This window comes from Carica papaya, chromosome 6 (genome assembly GCF_054855325.1).
Source record: "Carica papaya isolate Zhongbai chromosome 6, ASM5485532v1, whole genome shotgun sequence".
NCBI lineage: Eukaryota > Viridiplantae > Streptophyta > Magnoliopsida > Brassicales > Caricaceae > Carica > Carica papaya.
Window position 1 is genome coordinate 6442565 of NC_142314.1, and position 16973 is coordinate 6459537.

General features: G+C 34.7%; 2 protein-coding genes across 2 annotated transcripts; both read left to right on the forward strand.

Annotated features, from left to right (window-relative positions):
• Window positions 1-420: 420 nt before the first annotated feature.
• LOC148253256 (putative protein phosphatase 2C 9) lies at window positions 421-7096 on the forward strand. Its single transcript, XM_088222756.1, has 6 exons — window positions 421-857; window positions 955-1123; window positions 3614-3853; window positions 4150-4426; window positions 6298-6452; window positions 6547-7096. Exons 2-6 carry the CDS (start codon window positions 1046-1048, stop codon window positions 6685-6687), a joined length of 891 nt encoding a protein of 296 aa, XP_088078882.1. The 5' UTR covers window positions 421-857; window positions 955-1045; the 3' UTR covers window positions 6688-7096.
• Window positions 7097-8305: 1209 nt separating this feature from the next.
• On the forward strand, window positions 8306-16923 carry TOC64-V (translocon at the outer membrane of chloroplasts 64-V). Its single transcript, XM_088221852.1, has 13 exons — window positions 8306-8716; window positions 8892-9044; window positions 9136-9260; window positions 9396-9521; window positions 10025-10207; window positions 10342-10486; window positions 11070-11238; window positions 13457-13591; window positions 13714-13914; window positions 15096-15223; window positions 15312-15363; window positions 16002-16071; window positions 16461-16923. Exons 1-13 carry the CDS (start codon window positions 8469-8471, stop codon window positions 16541-16543), a joined length of 1818 nt encoding a protein of 605 aa, XP_088077978.1. The 5' UTR covers window positions 8306-8468; the 3' UTR covers window positions 16544-16923.
• Window positions 16924-16973: the final 50 nt, after the last annotated feature.

Genomic DNA, 16973 nt, shown 5'->3' on the forward strand with positions numbered 1-16973 from the left:
TTTATAAACTTATAAATAAAACATTTACTAGATAAAATTAATCAAAAAATATAATTTGATCTTTTCAATATGTGCAAAAATTTGTAGACCTCTAAATTTAACTTTTGAATTCTTAGATGTTTTTAATTTTAACAAAATTGAAAATATATCATCTTAATTTTATTTAAAATAAATTAATAAAATAATGTTTATTATTATTATTATTTAATAAATATTCATAATTGAAAAAATATATAAATATAAAATGTAAATTCCACAAATAAGTTTTAAGTTAATATACATAGATAAGCAAATTGTCTTTTACGGTCCAAGATTTCTGGACCGGGTTCGTATGAGAAAGAAAGCCGGCCGGTCTAGAGGAAAATAGGACAAATAGAGCGAAGCAGATTCTGCGAGGCGAAAAGTGGAAATATCAATGGAGAAGAAAGAGAAGACGGTAAAGGCAAGTTCCTATCTCCCCCAGTTGAAAAATGGGCTGACTTTCAAAACTACAGGTCCCCACACCAGCTAAACTCTCTCTCGTGTCCCTTACAAAAGAAAAAAAAAAGTCAATAAGGGCAAGGAAGCTCGGCTTATTTGGGAGCTAATATCTTTGTCCTGTACTCTGCAATGGCTATCTCCGGACAGTAGTTGCTTACTTCTCCTGACGATTCATTTTCCTCAGCGGATCACTTTTATCTATACATACTGACAGTTATCATATTCAATTTTCTTGTATTCATACATAAATTTAGATTTCTTGTTTATAATTTATTTTTGTGTCAACAATCAATCGAAGTCCTCAACGGTCTTGCTTTTTTCTTGGGAAATTGGGAGTTGTAGCGGATATCTGAAGGAAATTCCGGGATACCCTGTTGGTAATTTTTCTTTGCTTTGTTTATTTCTTCAAGTTTTATTGGGATTTGGGATTGTTTTTGGCAGTGATCTGTGTTCTTTTTATCTGGGATGGTGCAGGTTGTGAAACTTTTTTGGGCAGAGTTCAAGTCTGCGAGTTGGTTCTCCTGTGGAGTTTTGTTCTTGGTTGAGCAGAAGGTAGTGATGTTGAATGGTGTTAGAAGAAGGTGAGTTGAAGTTGCTGGATTACATGGATAATCTATGCTGCTTCAATTCGGCCTGTACCCAGGTGAGGATTCCTTATTTTTTCTTAATTTCTTTGTTTTTTTTGGCTCAATGCACATATTTAGATTCTCCCTTGCCTTCTTTTTTATTGTATATGCATACATGAGATTGCATAGGTTTGCCCAATAATTTCTATCAAGCTTATATGCTTTTTTGTTTTTTTTATACTGCAAGTTACGTAGATTTTTCTATTTAATATTGGGCTCGTAAAGAAATTTAGATTGAAGCTGGATAGCTCAGGCTCTAAAACTTTGTTGTAGTTTTTATTCCTTAAACTCTTATGCATTTACATATTCAAAATATGGTAATTAAAAAATCTCTTTATTTCTTGAAAATGATACTGGAAATCTAGTTTGGGTTTGAAAAGAATACAAAATTTATTTTTAATATGTTCAAAAACTGGTATCAGTGTTTTGAGAGACAAAGATGAAGGGTTGACATTAAAATGCACCAATAGGGTGCTACCCATGTACAAAAGAAGACATCTCATTCAGAGGGAGAAGACATAAAAACAGACGACCTCTTCAAGAATTGGATGATCCTTGAACAAAATACAGAAGGTTCTAATTCTGTGATCCCTAATGGAAGCCAAAGAGAATGTGTTATTTGCAAAACCTTTACAATCCCTTTTTCCAAGTGATCCAGAAAATAAAAAGAGGGATGGCGATTAAGATTTCTTCTCCTCTACTTGGCAGCAGGACTCTACTCAATGCTCTAAGTTCCTACTTCGCCAACCTGCTGCCTATTCATAAGAAGTTGAGGAGATTGAAAGCAGAATTTCAAGATCTTCTATCTTCTAAACAGTAGAAGAGAAGATGGCTGGGGGATTCACTGTCTGGCATAAGAAAAACCCATGGGCCAACACTGTCTTTCTTCATTAAGTTGTCAAGAATGAAAATTCTGCACCAAGTAGCCTCCCAAGACAAAACAATCCTAGGAGCAGCTTCTGTTTCCCAAATAAGCTTCCAGTGGAATTGGATATTTGGGACCACAAGAGACATTAAATTTTTTTTATAAACAAGGAAAGGCTAGGAAACATTAAAAATATTTATAGTAAACTTCCAATCCTTGGAGTGCTTCCAAACCGAGGAATCTTCCAAAGTTGGCAGAACAGGAGTAGACTTTAGATTAGTTTGGAGGGAGATTCAGTCCTCAAATTCCTAGTCATTCTAGTCATGAAGGGAAGACACAGATAGATTACACCACCATACCCCAGAAAACAAGCCTGAGCTCTAGCATCCTTAAATCTAGCAGCAGCAAATATGGAGGGAAAAGAGCCTTGAACTATCAATCAGAAGACCAAGGATCAAGCTAAAACCAATCATCTGTCCCCAGAACATCAACCTAATTCTTGCCAATCTACTCCCAAGGATTCTGACTGAGAGGACCCCAACCGACCTTGTAACACCAACATTTAGTCATATTTGGCTTTAATAAATTTCTAACATAAGGATCTGAAGTAAGAAATTTCCATTACCATTTTGCCAATAAACATATAATTACCTGGCTGAGCAAATACAAATACATACATATATATGTATATAGTACATATGTTTATATGTAAACATATAAGTATCTAGGAAATAATACTCGAAATGTTTTCATGTACCAAATGTATCCTTAATTTTTTATTACTAATGTGTTTTGAGCTATTTTGGGAGGATGAGTCGGTGGGATAAGCTTCAAGAACGATGAAATGGAAAACTTTTTCTGTCTGCCTATTCTCTTTAGGAAAATTTGATATTAAGAAGCAGGAAAGGACATGGCATTTCAAGAAGGGAAAACTACATTCTTCCCCTATGTTAAAGCAGTAACTGCAAAAGTGAACTTGGAAGTCTTGTCATTTCACTTCTACAGTATATGCTGCTGGCTTTTTATCTGTTTCTTTGGAATGTCTTGTTGAGGTGCCATGTTTACATGCCATAAGTGGCTCTGAGAGCAATGTGCGTAGTAACATGACTTGGTTATTGCTGGGTTGGCAAAACTCATTTGCCAATTCACACTTTAAATAGGAGATGATATAAATTCTAATTGAGACGATAAAATTTGACTTCTGTTGTTATGCCAAGGAGTGTTCTTTTTTTTTTTTTAATTCTTTTTCTTTTGGGGGAGGAGGGGGGTTAGTAGAGCAGGGGAGGAGAGAGGTTTAAATGATTTTTACTGTGTAACACTAATATCCTTGAGGCTGCTAAATATATGTTGCAACAGGGAATTGGCAATTTATCAAGTTTCGTGCCTGTGGTCTTTCAACTATTTTAAAAATCATATTGTGAAAGTTGTACTAAATCATGCTATTTATATATGATATGCTATTTATGCATGCTTTAGCTCACTATCTGTTTTACTTCTAGCAACTATCTGTTCTACAGAGTAAAGTTTAATGCATTCTCTGCATGTGTTGTTTAGATCCTTCATATTTATTTTTCTCTTGTCTAGTAATGTTGATATTAAATTTTATGTTGTCAGCTACGAGCATTAATTTTCTTCTCTTTAGGTTGTAGGAGGACGTTCTTCATATAGTTCTGGGAAGGGCAGGAGTCCACATGGCCAAATCAAGTATGGATTTAGCCTAGTTAAAGGGAAAGCAAATCATCCAATGGAGGATTATCATGTTGCGAAGTTTGTGCAGCTTGAAGGGCATGAGCTTGGACTTTTTGCTATATATGATGGCCACTTGGGAGATAGTGTACCTGCCTATCTACAAAAACATTTGTTTCCCAATATCTTGAAGGATGTGAGTTGTTAATTGAAATGAGTTACCAATTATTCTTTGGACACCAGAATAGTTAAAAACAAAAATAATTAATTTGGTTTAGTTATAAATTGCCCTTAAAGTAGTTTGGTATTGACCTTTCATCTGCAGTTTTTACAATTTCCATCATGAGAACTTTTATTTTGTATCTAAAAGATGGACGGTACCAAAAAGTTCTGGTACAATATGAATTGAGTTCCTTGTGGTCTCTGAATCCTTAATGCATTCTGTAATTTAGTAATGCATGCTTTTATATTGTGTTCCATCATCGATTGCAGGACGAATTTTGGACTGATCCTACTAGGGCCATCTCCAAAGCCTATGAGAGGACAGATCAGGCAATTCTTTCACATAGTCCTGACTTGGGACGGGGTGGATCTACTGCTGTGACTGCTATTCTGATAAATGGGCAGAAGTTTTGGGTAGCCAATGTTGGAGACTCACGAGCAGTTCTCTCTAGGAGAGGGCAGGCGGAACAGATGACTACCGATCATGAACCCAATACCGAGAGAGGCAGTATTGAGAACAGAGGTGGCTTTGTCTCAAACATGCCAGGTAGTCTTAAAATTGACTTCATATGAAAAACTTACCCATGAATATTTACTTTGATTAGTTTAGTACTGTGATAGTAGAAAGTCTAGTCTTGTCTGTTTGTGCTTACATTTTGATATCTGCACATGTGGGCATGTTGCGTAAGAAAAAAAAATGATTAGCTTAGAATCTTTGTGGAAATAGAATTCATCGGTGCTCTTGCAAGAGAAAGAGTTATGCCATCAGCAGAATATGCTTGTGATGGTGAAAATTCATACTTGTAGGCACATACTAACAAGCACAGTATCATGAGAGTGTACCAAAATCATTATCCCTGAGTGTACCAAAGTTTTCTGGCAATATAAGCTCATCAATATTCTCAGTTTTTCTTATGATAGTTAACTATCAAAATAATTATTGAATGTCAAGGATTTTGCAAAGAAGCAGTGGTGTCTTTTATTCTGAATCAGTCTATTTTCTTGTTGAAGCTGATACTGCTGTGCATGAGTTGATATTGTTGTCGGTACCACACATTTTTTGTAAATGTATCATATATCATATGTTCTTATACTCAACTTTTCGGCGATCCCCTTCATTATAGTTGGGAACTTTGGTGACCAAGTACTCTGGTTGCATTTTCCATCTCATCTTTATTTTGAATAATTGATCTTAATATGTTCAACTGACCGTCGACTTTCATTTTACCTCTTTTCCTCTCTTTAGTTTCTATAATTTGCATTATGTGTATTTTGTCTGGTTCTATTTGACTTGAATGTTTAGGTTCTTAGTACATCATGTGATTCCAGCTCGGTGTTTAGCAGCATCTATGGTCTCATGCATTAGGACCATATATTATTGAGAATAGCATGGTAAATAGTGTATTCTATAGTCTATTAAGCTTTGTCCATGTCAACATAAATAAATACTCACATCAAATTTATTATATGAACAAACTTTTTGGAAATTGTCAATGTTACCATCACTAGTTATCTTAACAGATATCTTGGATCACTTTAGTATACCTAATAACTTCATTTTTCTATGTATTTAAGAACTCTGCCGTAAGCTTTTCCAAAATGGATAAAAATAATAAGATGACAGTCTTTCTTCTGTTTGATGCTAGCTTATTCTTATACAAAGAGGTGCTTTTGCTCTTTCTTCTTTAATCTGGCAGATGTGTGGTGGGTTTAGAGTATTAATATGGAGAGGGACCTACTTTGAAAAAGTTCTAATATTAGTAGAAATTTCAGCAGCATTTGAAGTGTGCCTAGCTTTCGACTTGTTATCTTTTCCCCCCCTCTATTTCTTGTTCTTTCAGACCTTATGTGCTAAGAATCTGTAGGTATATCTCACATTTGATTTGCAATGAGGTAATCAGGTCATCTTCATTACTTAAACAAACTTCACTAGTCATTGGAACAAAGCCTGTACCTTTACTTGGTCTTATTCTTTAGCATCTTCTCTCACAAAAACTCATCCTTATCTTAATTCCTCACTTCCATGGAGTTTTTCCCTTGATTAACTTGACTGTGTTGTATGATGTAACTAACTTTGGGCCATAGTTTTAGCCTAACATATTATTTTTTTAATGGAACAAAAAAAACTTTCTTTTTTCACAAATTAGTATCTTCCACAAGATTCCTACTCCTTACACTTGGGCAATTTCCATTTTCCTTAAAAATGAATTTTTCTCTGCGGTCTCTCAATTAGAAACCCAAATAATGGTCAGGTGTGATTAAAAGCAGCTACATCCTGTCTTGGTTTAGTTGTTGCCCCTCTGAATTCACTCTGGCTGGAAATAGATATCTGAACTGGATTTATTATGGTAATAGTTGACTGCAGGCTGTTATCCTTGATATGAGGCAGTAATTGGTGTATGTTGCGTGTTATATCAGGAGATGTAGCCAGAGTGAACGGACAGTTGGCTGTTTCTCGTGCTTTTGGGGACAAAAACCTCAAGTCACACTTGCGCTCTGATCCTGACATACAAACCATGGATGTTGATGCAAACACTGATCTTCTCATCCTTGCGAGTGATGGATTATGGAAGGTGACCTTCCTCTCTCGCTCTCTCTCTCCCCCTCCAGTTGACTGTTGTTATCATATTTGTAAATCTTTTCCTTATCGAGTGCATTTAAATACAGGTAATGTCTAACCAAGAAGCCGTTGATATTGCCAGAAAGACAAAGGACCCGCACAAGGCAGCCAAGCAACTAGCAGTCGAGGCATTGAATAGAGACAGTAAGGACGACATCTCCTGCATTGTAGTTCGTTTCAAGGGGTGAAAAGGAAGAGTAAGAATATGATATTTGCAGTGCTCCGATGCATCTATTAGGAATTCTGTTGTTATGTCTGCATTTCAGAGAATGCATTCTTATAGACGAAAATCACTGCATGAAATCCACTGTAAGTTTCAAATTGCATCATGAGAGGATACATTTCCCTTTCCCCTCCGTAAAATTAAAATTAAGGAACTTAGGGCTGTGAAAGTTGATCTGTGGTTGATTTCTTTATATGTAGATTCACACCATCATATTTTTTTTTTTCAAACTGTAATATGTAGATTCATACAATCTCTGCTATGTGACTTAAAGCTGCAGAGGGAGCATTCAAGTGTTTCACTCAGCTGAATTATGCAGTTATTATAATGGATTTAAACAAAAGATGGCTGAAATAGATTCTCTTATCAGGAAATTAGTCTTCTATTCCTCCAAACGTCAAGAAATAATTCATTTTCTTTGGGAAATAATTTCTTGTGGATTGGATTATTAATGTTACGATTAATTGATAATGTTTATAATTCCAACAATCAGTGATACGAGGATTTAAATTTTTGTGTTTTAATTAAAAATTACGAGTATGAATTTCATTAAGATGTATTATTTTTTTATCTTATAATCATATTATGAATTATCGGTAATAAATATATAATAATTGATTCAATAAAATTAAAATAAATTTTTAAAAATATATTATATTTATATACAAAAAGAATATTTTATTATAAGTAAGTTCTTTTAGGTAAGATAATAATAACGGTTTTTGTTTTTACTTAATTTTTTTATTTATTAAAAAAAAATCTGTTTTAATAAATTATAGTAAATTAATATTTATGGTTTTTGTTGATTTAGTTGAACTCGTATGTTTTGGTAAATAATTATAAAAAATGTAATTTAAATTTTATTATTTAAATAATAATATAATTTATTTTAAATTTAATTAAATATTAAATTATTATATTTTAAGTAAATTTTTTTTTTATTATAAGAGAAACAAAGATTTAAAGTACATAAAAATTCTTTATGCATATTCAATGTCAAAAGATGCTCATAATATCATTTATGATAAGTTACTAGAGAATACTAGGCACCCGAACATATAAATAAAAATACAACTGTAAAGAAAAATAAGCATTTACTAATTAATTTATACATTTATTTTTTTTTAATATAAGTATGTTGAAAACGAACACGTCAATCATATTAAAATAAATTTTTAATTTTTCGAACAAGGACGGCATGCATATTCGTACAGTATTATTTTTTGATAAGCAAACGCTCGGCTAGAGCGCTATCTATGCCATTTGTAAAATTTATTTATTTCAAATACGAGAAAACAATACATACTGATTTTACATAAATTTACCCCAACCTAAAACAATAGTTGCAGTTGTATTTATAATAATAATTTTTTTTGTAGAATTATAATATTTTCATTTATTTTAAAAATATAAATTCGAATTATGAATTTAAAATATAAATTCGTACCATACAGAAAATTACGTTTAACAATTACGTCGAGTCACCACAGGACAAGCAGGACAGTAGAAGACGCACGGTATAAAGGAAAATTCGCGCGTCAGAATCACGCGATAAGCACTAAAACATTAACCTAAAGCGCATGATAGCGTCTGCCCGTGCCTTCGGGGCCTTGTTCGATCAAAACTCTTCCTCTTTCACTTCCCCTAAAACCCTCCCAAAACCCATCCCCTCGCTCTATTTCTCCCTCTCTTTAAGAAGCCAAGTTTAATCCCCAAGCCGAAGATCGTTTCCTTTCCAATCCGATCATGTCTAAGACGCTGAATCTGATAAAGACTAATGCATGTAATCCTAAGGTATGGTTGGTGATCGGGGTGGGCGTGGCGGGAATCGCAGTTCTGGTGGAGACTCGGAGGAGGAGAAGGAAAGACAAGATGATTGGGAGACTGGATTTCGGTGCTTTCGTTAAACGAATAGAGCTGCTTCCGTTTCCTCAACCTCCACCTCCCGCCGCCAAACTGGCGCTCGCCGGCCTCACATTTGCGATCAAGGACGTGTTAGTCTATTCTCTCATTTCTCTTTAAATACATCTTATTTGGCTTTCGTTTTGTTTCATGTAAATGTATATGCAAAGAGAGATTGCTGAATGATTGATTTTATTCGATATGTGTTTGGGGTGTTTTTTGTTTCATTTGTAATGATTTTCCTGCTTATGCGTTTTGGAGTTGCAGATTTGACGTGAAGGATTATGTTACGGGATTTGGGAATCTAGATTGGGAGGGCACTCACGAGGCAGCTGGGACGACAGCGGTGGCGGTGACTGCTCTGTTGAAGAATGGAGCTACTTGTGTTGGCAAGACTGTTATGAGTGAACTAGGTTTTGGGTATGTATGCCTTCATTTCTTATATAGCATTATATGCAAAAAAATACATTTGTGAAGTTGTAGTGAGGTGCTGTTGACTTTTGACTCTCAGGTTAACTGGGGAGAACAAGCATTACGGAACTCCTATAAATCCACTAATGCAGTCTCATGTCCCAGGAGGTTCTTCCAGTGGCTCAGCAGTCGCCGTTGCAGCTGGGCTTGTGAACTTTGCTCTTGGTAAGTTTGGGTATTCATTTTTCTTTTGAGCGGATGATGGTTCGCATAGGTTATGGAGATGTATGTTATATTGTATAGAACTGGGAACTTTACTTTCTGATGGTATCTGATAACACGAGCTTAATGACTTTGTAGGCACTGATACAACTGGGTGTGTTAGAATTCCAGCATCTTTTTGTGGTATTCTTGGCTTCCGGTCATCCCATCGTGCTGGGTCGATGACTGGGGTGTTGCCAAATTCGCAAAGTCTTGACACTATTGGTATGTTATATGTTCCCTGTATTTTGTGAAAATTTCTTTGTTTTTAACATTGTTTTATTTTGTAGGATCACCACTCAGAGCATGTCCTATGTTTTTGGAGTGTAATCTGCTTTTAAGTTACATTTTTCTTGGCATCGCAAATTTGTACTTGATTAGCTAAGTTATGGACAAACCTGTTCAGTTTAGTCATCTACTTCTTGGCTTTTTATGTTGTTAAAAATTTTAGTAAGTTTTTCAAAATAAGGAAAAGAAGAACAAAGAGAAGATGGATAACATTTATGGTTCTCTATGATTTCCCTTTGCTCGCAGTTGCTAATTCCTTTTTATATATAACTTTCCTAATATATATATTCAATTTTATTTTTTTAGAAGAATAACCTTCCTAATAGTTAAAGAGTATTAAGGCAAAGCTTAGGAGATCGTTGCAGGCTCGGACAGTGTCTCTTTGTTTTCAGATTTTTCTTTTATTGTCTTCCCTGATTGTTTTATTGTTCATCTTTCAGGATGGTTTACCCGTGATCCACATATTTTACATCGTGTTGGGCACATTTTACTTCAACTAAGTGTAGTGGAACCTAGAAGGACTAGATGCCTTGTTTTTGCAGATGATTTATTTCAGCTCTCTGACCTTCCCAGGCAGAAGATATTACATATTGTTAGCAAAGCAGTTGAAAATCTATCTGGATGTGAGTTGCATGGCTTTGTCTGTTATGGTTCTATAAATTATTTGTTTGTCATGTTCACTCATCGTGGCGTGGTTCTCTAAAAACACATCTCTGTTTCGTGCAATGTCTTCTAATGGTTTACGTTGATATCACAGACCAGACACCAAAGCATATGAATTTGGGTCGATATATTGCCTCAAATGTGGCCACTCTTAAATTATTCCGCGAACAATCTACAAGTGGTGAAAATGGAGTGTCAACATTGAAGGCTCTCTCGTCTGTGATGTTATCACTACAAAGGTAGTTAATAATGATTATTATGTCTCTCTTTTCGGTGTCCTGATTTGTGATTGTGCATTCTTTCTCTGTTAATTTTATGTAATCTATTTTGTACCCTTTGATTCCTTCCCTTTTTGTTCCTGGTTTACTGGTGCAATTTTCATAAATCCATGATGTTTAGAGTCAACAATTTTGGGGAATATGTGTTTGTGTATATAGCTATAAATTGATTTATAGCCAAGTTAAGCTATGGAGACTCGTTAGCTGGCTTAGGAATGCCCTTAGAATTTTGAGGCAGTTTTTCTTCTAAAAAGAAAAGTGCAATTTGATGTCAGAAATTGATCAAGAGTTTATGGTCTGTGTTATATGATTTGGACAGAAAATTGAAGAAAGAATCCTTCCATTAACTGTGTTTAGATTGAGGTACTGGCTTGTTGAAGTGCTTAACAGAGGCTAGATGTCTTTCTGTGAAAAACCTCATCGATCTGGCAATCCTCCATGATTGAAGTCCTAGAATTTTGGTACCTTTTAGTTAGATCAGTAGGTTTTTAGTTTATATTTTTACACATATATCTCATGTACAAAACGTTTCCTTTTTCTCCAGATATGAATTCAAAACAAACTATGAAGATTGGGTTCAATCAGTCAAGCCCAGACTAGGATCTGATGTCTGTGACCGTGTTCTTGCAGCAATCAATAGCACCCATGAAGATGTGAAAGCTTACTATAAAGTCAGGGGTGAGATGCGAACTGCATTTCAAAGTCTGTTGAAGGTGCGTTCTACTCTAGGATCTTTTTTAATGAGTCTTTATACTTGGTTTGCTCAGTTATTAGTTTTTAATAAGAAAAAGGTTAATCATTCAGAAGGCACCAAAGATGTTGCCTGAATATAAAAAGCTTTCGTATAAGAAATTTCATTTACGAGGTGCAGAAGCTGTTCATTTTTAGTGAAAGTATGACTGATAAGTTATTCATAAAAAGTCACTAGCACTATGAAAAGGGGTCTCACCCCACATGGACCAAGGAATTGGAAAGAGGAATAAGTCATCTCACTTTGCTGTTTCTTCTGCTCTTCTGGATGCTGTTCCACACTCGAAAGTAAATCCTACCACCACCTGGTTGACCCTTCCTGAGATCGAGAACTCTACCAAAAAGCTCACCCTTCCCAAAGTAATTCTCCCAAAAAGCTCTCTGGACCAGCCAAGGAGACAAAGAAAACAAGTTGGAGATTCAGTCTTAACATTACATAATAAGCTTTTGTTCATTAAGGTTATACCCCTTTTAGCCAGATTATTAAATGTAAGAAATGTGGTCTAAATCTGCTTCCTTAGTGAAAAAATCTACCTAGGAGAGCGCCCCAAATTTCCAAACAAGATCCAGATTTACTCACTTTTTAATGTGAATGTTCTTCTGCTTTCTCAATTCTTGCTGGCATGCTTGCAGATTGTGTAACAGTGACCTTTTCCAGAAAACATCTTGCTGGCTTCTTTGTATTTCTTGGATATACAACTCTATTGGATTTTCTGAATAGCTTGTCTTTCTTTACTAATCCATTTTACAATTATAATACCCTGGTAATGTGGATTTTTTTTTTTGGAAAAATTGTTGAGAAGATGATGTGACTTACTGTTTTATTGGAAAAGAAGAGAAAGAGGGGGGAGGAAAGAAAAAACTAAACAATGGAGATTTTAGATCTTAAAAATAATTCCTGAAATTTCCAAAATCTCCACTATTTGTTTTATATCTTTTTTGTGCTCTCTCTTCTTTTCCCACACTGGTACATGTTACCAACATTAACAATAGCTGCAAAAGTAGTAGAAGCCATTTATAAAATATAAAAAATCATCCATGTTAGTTTCTTCTTGTTCTTCATTATGCTGCCTATTGCTAGCTGAAACCATTTGTAAAATATCAAAATTTATGTCTTTCTATTTAACTTGGCTGTGTGAAGGCCTATTTTTAACTTTATTTAGCTATTCAAATATATGGAAGTTAATTTTGGTGGCTAAAATGTACTAAAATCTCTTACTAAGAGATTGAGATGGGAAACCCCCTTGTAGATTTTTTATTTTTTTATCAAAAAGGGACTCAGGAGTCAGCACTCATTAAAGGATCATGTAATCCCGTTACATGAAATTTTCTAAAGCCAAAACAGATTACTTCTGAAATGAAAAGGGAGAAAAGAACCGTTCATCAAATCTATCTGATATTTCAGTAAACACGATATTTGATTTCTTGACCAGATACGTTATTTTCAGTTTAAAACGAAATATCTTGTTTATTGTGGTGTTCGTATTAGGTGAATGGAGATCTAGTGAAGTATGATTAGCATAAGCATGACATGCATGAAGGCTCTTTGAAACATAGTACCTGGAATAGAGTCAGGCAAACTTGCATAAAATTTTTCACTGGCAAAGTGGTGTCAGATGTATATATTTTTTTAAAGAAGCAGGGAATAGGCCTTTGTTAACAGCGCAACAAGGCGGCACCCATAGGTAAAATAACAAATGGTCTTTAGCCAACATACTGATAAGGCCTGCAGATGATTCCTAAACCCACAAAAAGGGTTATAGAATCTTCAAAATCAAACCTATTTCTCTTTTTCTGAAATACCCAAAAAAAAGGAAGAAAGATGAGAGAGAATAAATTCCTTGTATGCTTAATCACTGAGAAACAATTCCATGCTCATACTCGCTCTGGACAACTGAAATTTGCCAATTTAAGGCTGATCAAAATGAGAACAGAAGAGTTTCATAGCCTCCTAGATCATCTACACCACAGAATGAGATGGTCAGGGGATTCATACTGTATTGACCCTTATCCTGCATTATAAATTCATTTAATTTTTTCAATAGTTACATGTTGAAATAAGTTTTTAGATTACTGGACAATGACTAGTAATGTTTTTCTTTTTGCACTGAAGGTGACTTGTAAGATTTTTGGATGCTCTGTATTTGTAAAATCACATTTTGCTGTCCTTTATTTCCCCAGGATGATCAAATATTGGTGATACCCACTATTGCTGACCCTCCTCCAAAGCTTAATACAAAGAAAGGTCATTTGAGTGAGTTCAGTAATAGATTGCATGTACTCTCTAGCATCGCAAGCATGTCTGGTTGTTGTCAGGTATTGCAAGCCAGTCTTCAGCTTTTCTGGTTATGGTTAATTTTCTGTAACATAATTTTTTTCTCATGGTTTTCTTGTTTACTAATTATTTCTTAATGGGTTTCCACACAATCCATTGCCAGGTTGTAATCCCATTAGGAAAACATGAAGGTTTTCCAATTTCCGTTTCATTAATCTCATACCATGGAGCTGATAAATTTCTTCTTGATACGGTCTTGGATATGTACTCATCTCTTCAAGAGCAAGTCACAATTGCATCCAATTTAGTGCATGAGCCGGATAGCAATGGTAATATTGATGCTTCTGAACTCTTGAAGGAAAAGGTTTGTCCTCAGCTTATTTATTTTCCAACACCTAGATTGATGCTTTATCTGGAGAATATTTACTCATGCAAACATACATATTTTTGATTGCTAGATGCCGCCTTCAACATGTTCTTGTCAAGATCTTGATTACATTAAGATGCCATCATAAGATGAGATTGTTGTGCATTTGAAATAGGATCCTTTTAACTCATTTGCTCTTGAAATTGTTCATGGTGTCTGCATCTCCTAGTTAGTGCAAATTAGAGATTCCATTTTTGGTGGTAGTCCTCAATACTTATCGGCTTATAATTAATCTTCATGCAACGTGCTTGTTGAATGTGAATATAAGCAGGAGATGGAGAGAAGTAGAAGAGTTTTTTAAGGCATTCCTTTTTATAGGATTGAAGATAATGGTTTCAGATTTGTGTATTTTGTTCTAAGGTCAACCCTCTCTAATGAAGAGATTTAGGGGATCTTGATATTTTTGCTCGTTTTTTATCCTTTCCATGTATGATTGGCATCCTCGGTGCATGTCTATATGTTTGGATCTGTGTGTGAGTGTGTGTTTTTTAAATCAAAGCATGCTTTATGTCAGGGATTCCTAACTTATTGGTGCTAGGAAGTAAAAATGGCTTATCACTTAATTCAACATAGATAGAAAATTGGAGAGGTTGAAGAGCAAATAAGAAGTACTTAGATCATATAGAAAGTTACATGGAAATACAAGAGGAGAGTTGTGAATGTTGAAATGTACTGAAAATTAGTTTTGTCTGTTCAGAGTACTTACTCTTATTTGAGCACCATTTAAGCTACTGTCAATTGTATCTTTGTATGTATTTTCATAAGGATTTTTAAAGCGGCTTTCTGCATTCCTTTTTCTTTACAGTACGTTAGGAGGTTGGAAGTGAAGTTTTTCAAGCTTTAGGGTTTAACTATTATGACAATTTAGTTGTTTCTTCTTATAATTGTATTTTTCTAGTAAGCATGATTATTAATGTCGTATAAGTTCTAGGTTTGCATCCAAAGCAGGTTTTCTTCCTTTCTGTCTATGAGGCTTTTGAAATGTGAATCTAAGTATTCATGCATCTGATTGTGTTCCCCCTTTATTTGGCTATAACAGTTATTCATATGGTTCAATAAAATAGAAGGCTATGGTGCAATCTATTTTTTGCTATTAATTGCTGACAATCTTGATACAGGGAAATGCTGCATTCAAGGGAAGGCAGTGGAATAAGGCTGTTAATTACTATAGTGAAGCGATCAAACTGAATGGGATTAATGCAACTTACTATTCCAACAGGGCAGCGGCATACTTAGAACTAGGCTGGTAGCATGTTCTACTTTAACAATTATGTTCTTATAGTACTGCGTTCTATCAATATGCTTCTTGTATGAACTGAGATCTTCATATGCAGCTTTCAACAAGCCGAAGAGGATTGCAGTACGGCGTTATCTCTTGATAAAAAGGTGAGGATATAAAGGACATTCTCTTCCTATTACTCTGTAATTCTTATTCTTTGATTTTTTTAGCAGTTAGCCATGATATTTCTGTTGTCCTTGAAAAAGCGAGAAAACGCTTATCATTCACTGTGTAATATTGGTTAAGTTGATTAAAAGATTTTCAGTTTCTTAGGATAGCTAGAAAATGCTTTTGGTACCAGCAATTTGATGGGTATAAAACATGTGAAACGACAGTGTGATAAATATGAGGTTGATCTGAATACTTTGAGAAATGAAAATATTGACTGTCCTTTGGAATTCCACATGGAAATTATCAACTTCTCATGTTTAAATATATGTTGCTTATGTCAAGTTTATTTAGAAGTGCTGTTTGCAGTCATATTTGAATATATAGATCCTCATCTCATGCAGTGACACGAACTAGCTCCAAGATTTTGAACTTATATTTTTACTTAAAATTATCTACAAATATTTTCACTGAGATTTAATTGAACTTAAGGTTTTATAATTTTTATGTGGATGATTTTCATGCTAAAATTGATTTTTTTAAAATATCGATATCCAAATTTGAACTTTAAATTTATACAAAATAACAAAATGCAAAACTCTCATATTGTGATCATGGTTGCATAATTCCTGTGCAGAATGTGAAGGCTTATTTGAGACGTGGAACTGCTAGAGAATCTCTTCTTCGTTACAAAGAGGCTGCAGAAGGTGAGATCCTAATTTAGCATGTATCGAGCATGCTTTTTGTGAAGTGAGCTTGATCCACTGCCCAGTATTAATATTCAACTAATAGATCTACCTGTGTCACCTTATCGTTCCGAGATTCATAACCAAAAGATTGCTAAATCTTCACCTAATTATGAAAAACCTTTCCTCATCTCATTTTCATCTTTTAGCAAAATAATATTCAGTTTCAGTATTGGTTTTTTTAAAAAATAGTAGTTCCATAACAAAAGAGACTGCCCTTAGAAATTGAATCTTGATAATAGGTCATATATAAATGTACTACTGTAAGTTTCAGAAAGCCACGTGATCTTTTATCCCTTCTCTCGTGTACACCTTTCTGACAACCAATCTTCTTCCCTTGTTTTCTGCAGATTTCAAGCATGCTCTCGTCCTTGAACCACAAAACAAGGTTGCTAACCTTGCAGAAAAAAGACTCAGAAAATTGATGAGTTGATTTTGACATGATGATCTAAATAAATGAAGACGTGATCAACACTGCGGTAATTTTTTTCCAAAGTTGAGCAATTTGGGTAGAACAAAAACAAGGTAAGAGTTGAAGCTTCCTCTAGCGGCGCAGTGCATCTCTTATCCTCCATCCCCATGTTCTAATTGTATACTTCTCGGGGTTGACAGTCATTCTTTCAGTTTTGGCCTCATACGGATCCCATTGTCCTGTAAAGTGAAAAGAAAACCGTGAAAGAGAGAGAGAGAGAGAGATGAAAATGAGGCTCCTGTTAGTAAATTTCTAGTGTTAACAAAACCATATGGAGCCAAGTACATAGATGTTAAGTTGTATGTTTTGGAAGTTGGAGCAGAAAACTTGGTTATTTTGAACTCTGAGATGTATATACCTTCTGCTTTGATAACACATATATTTATATATT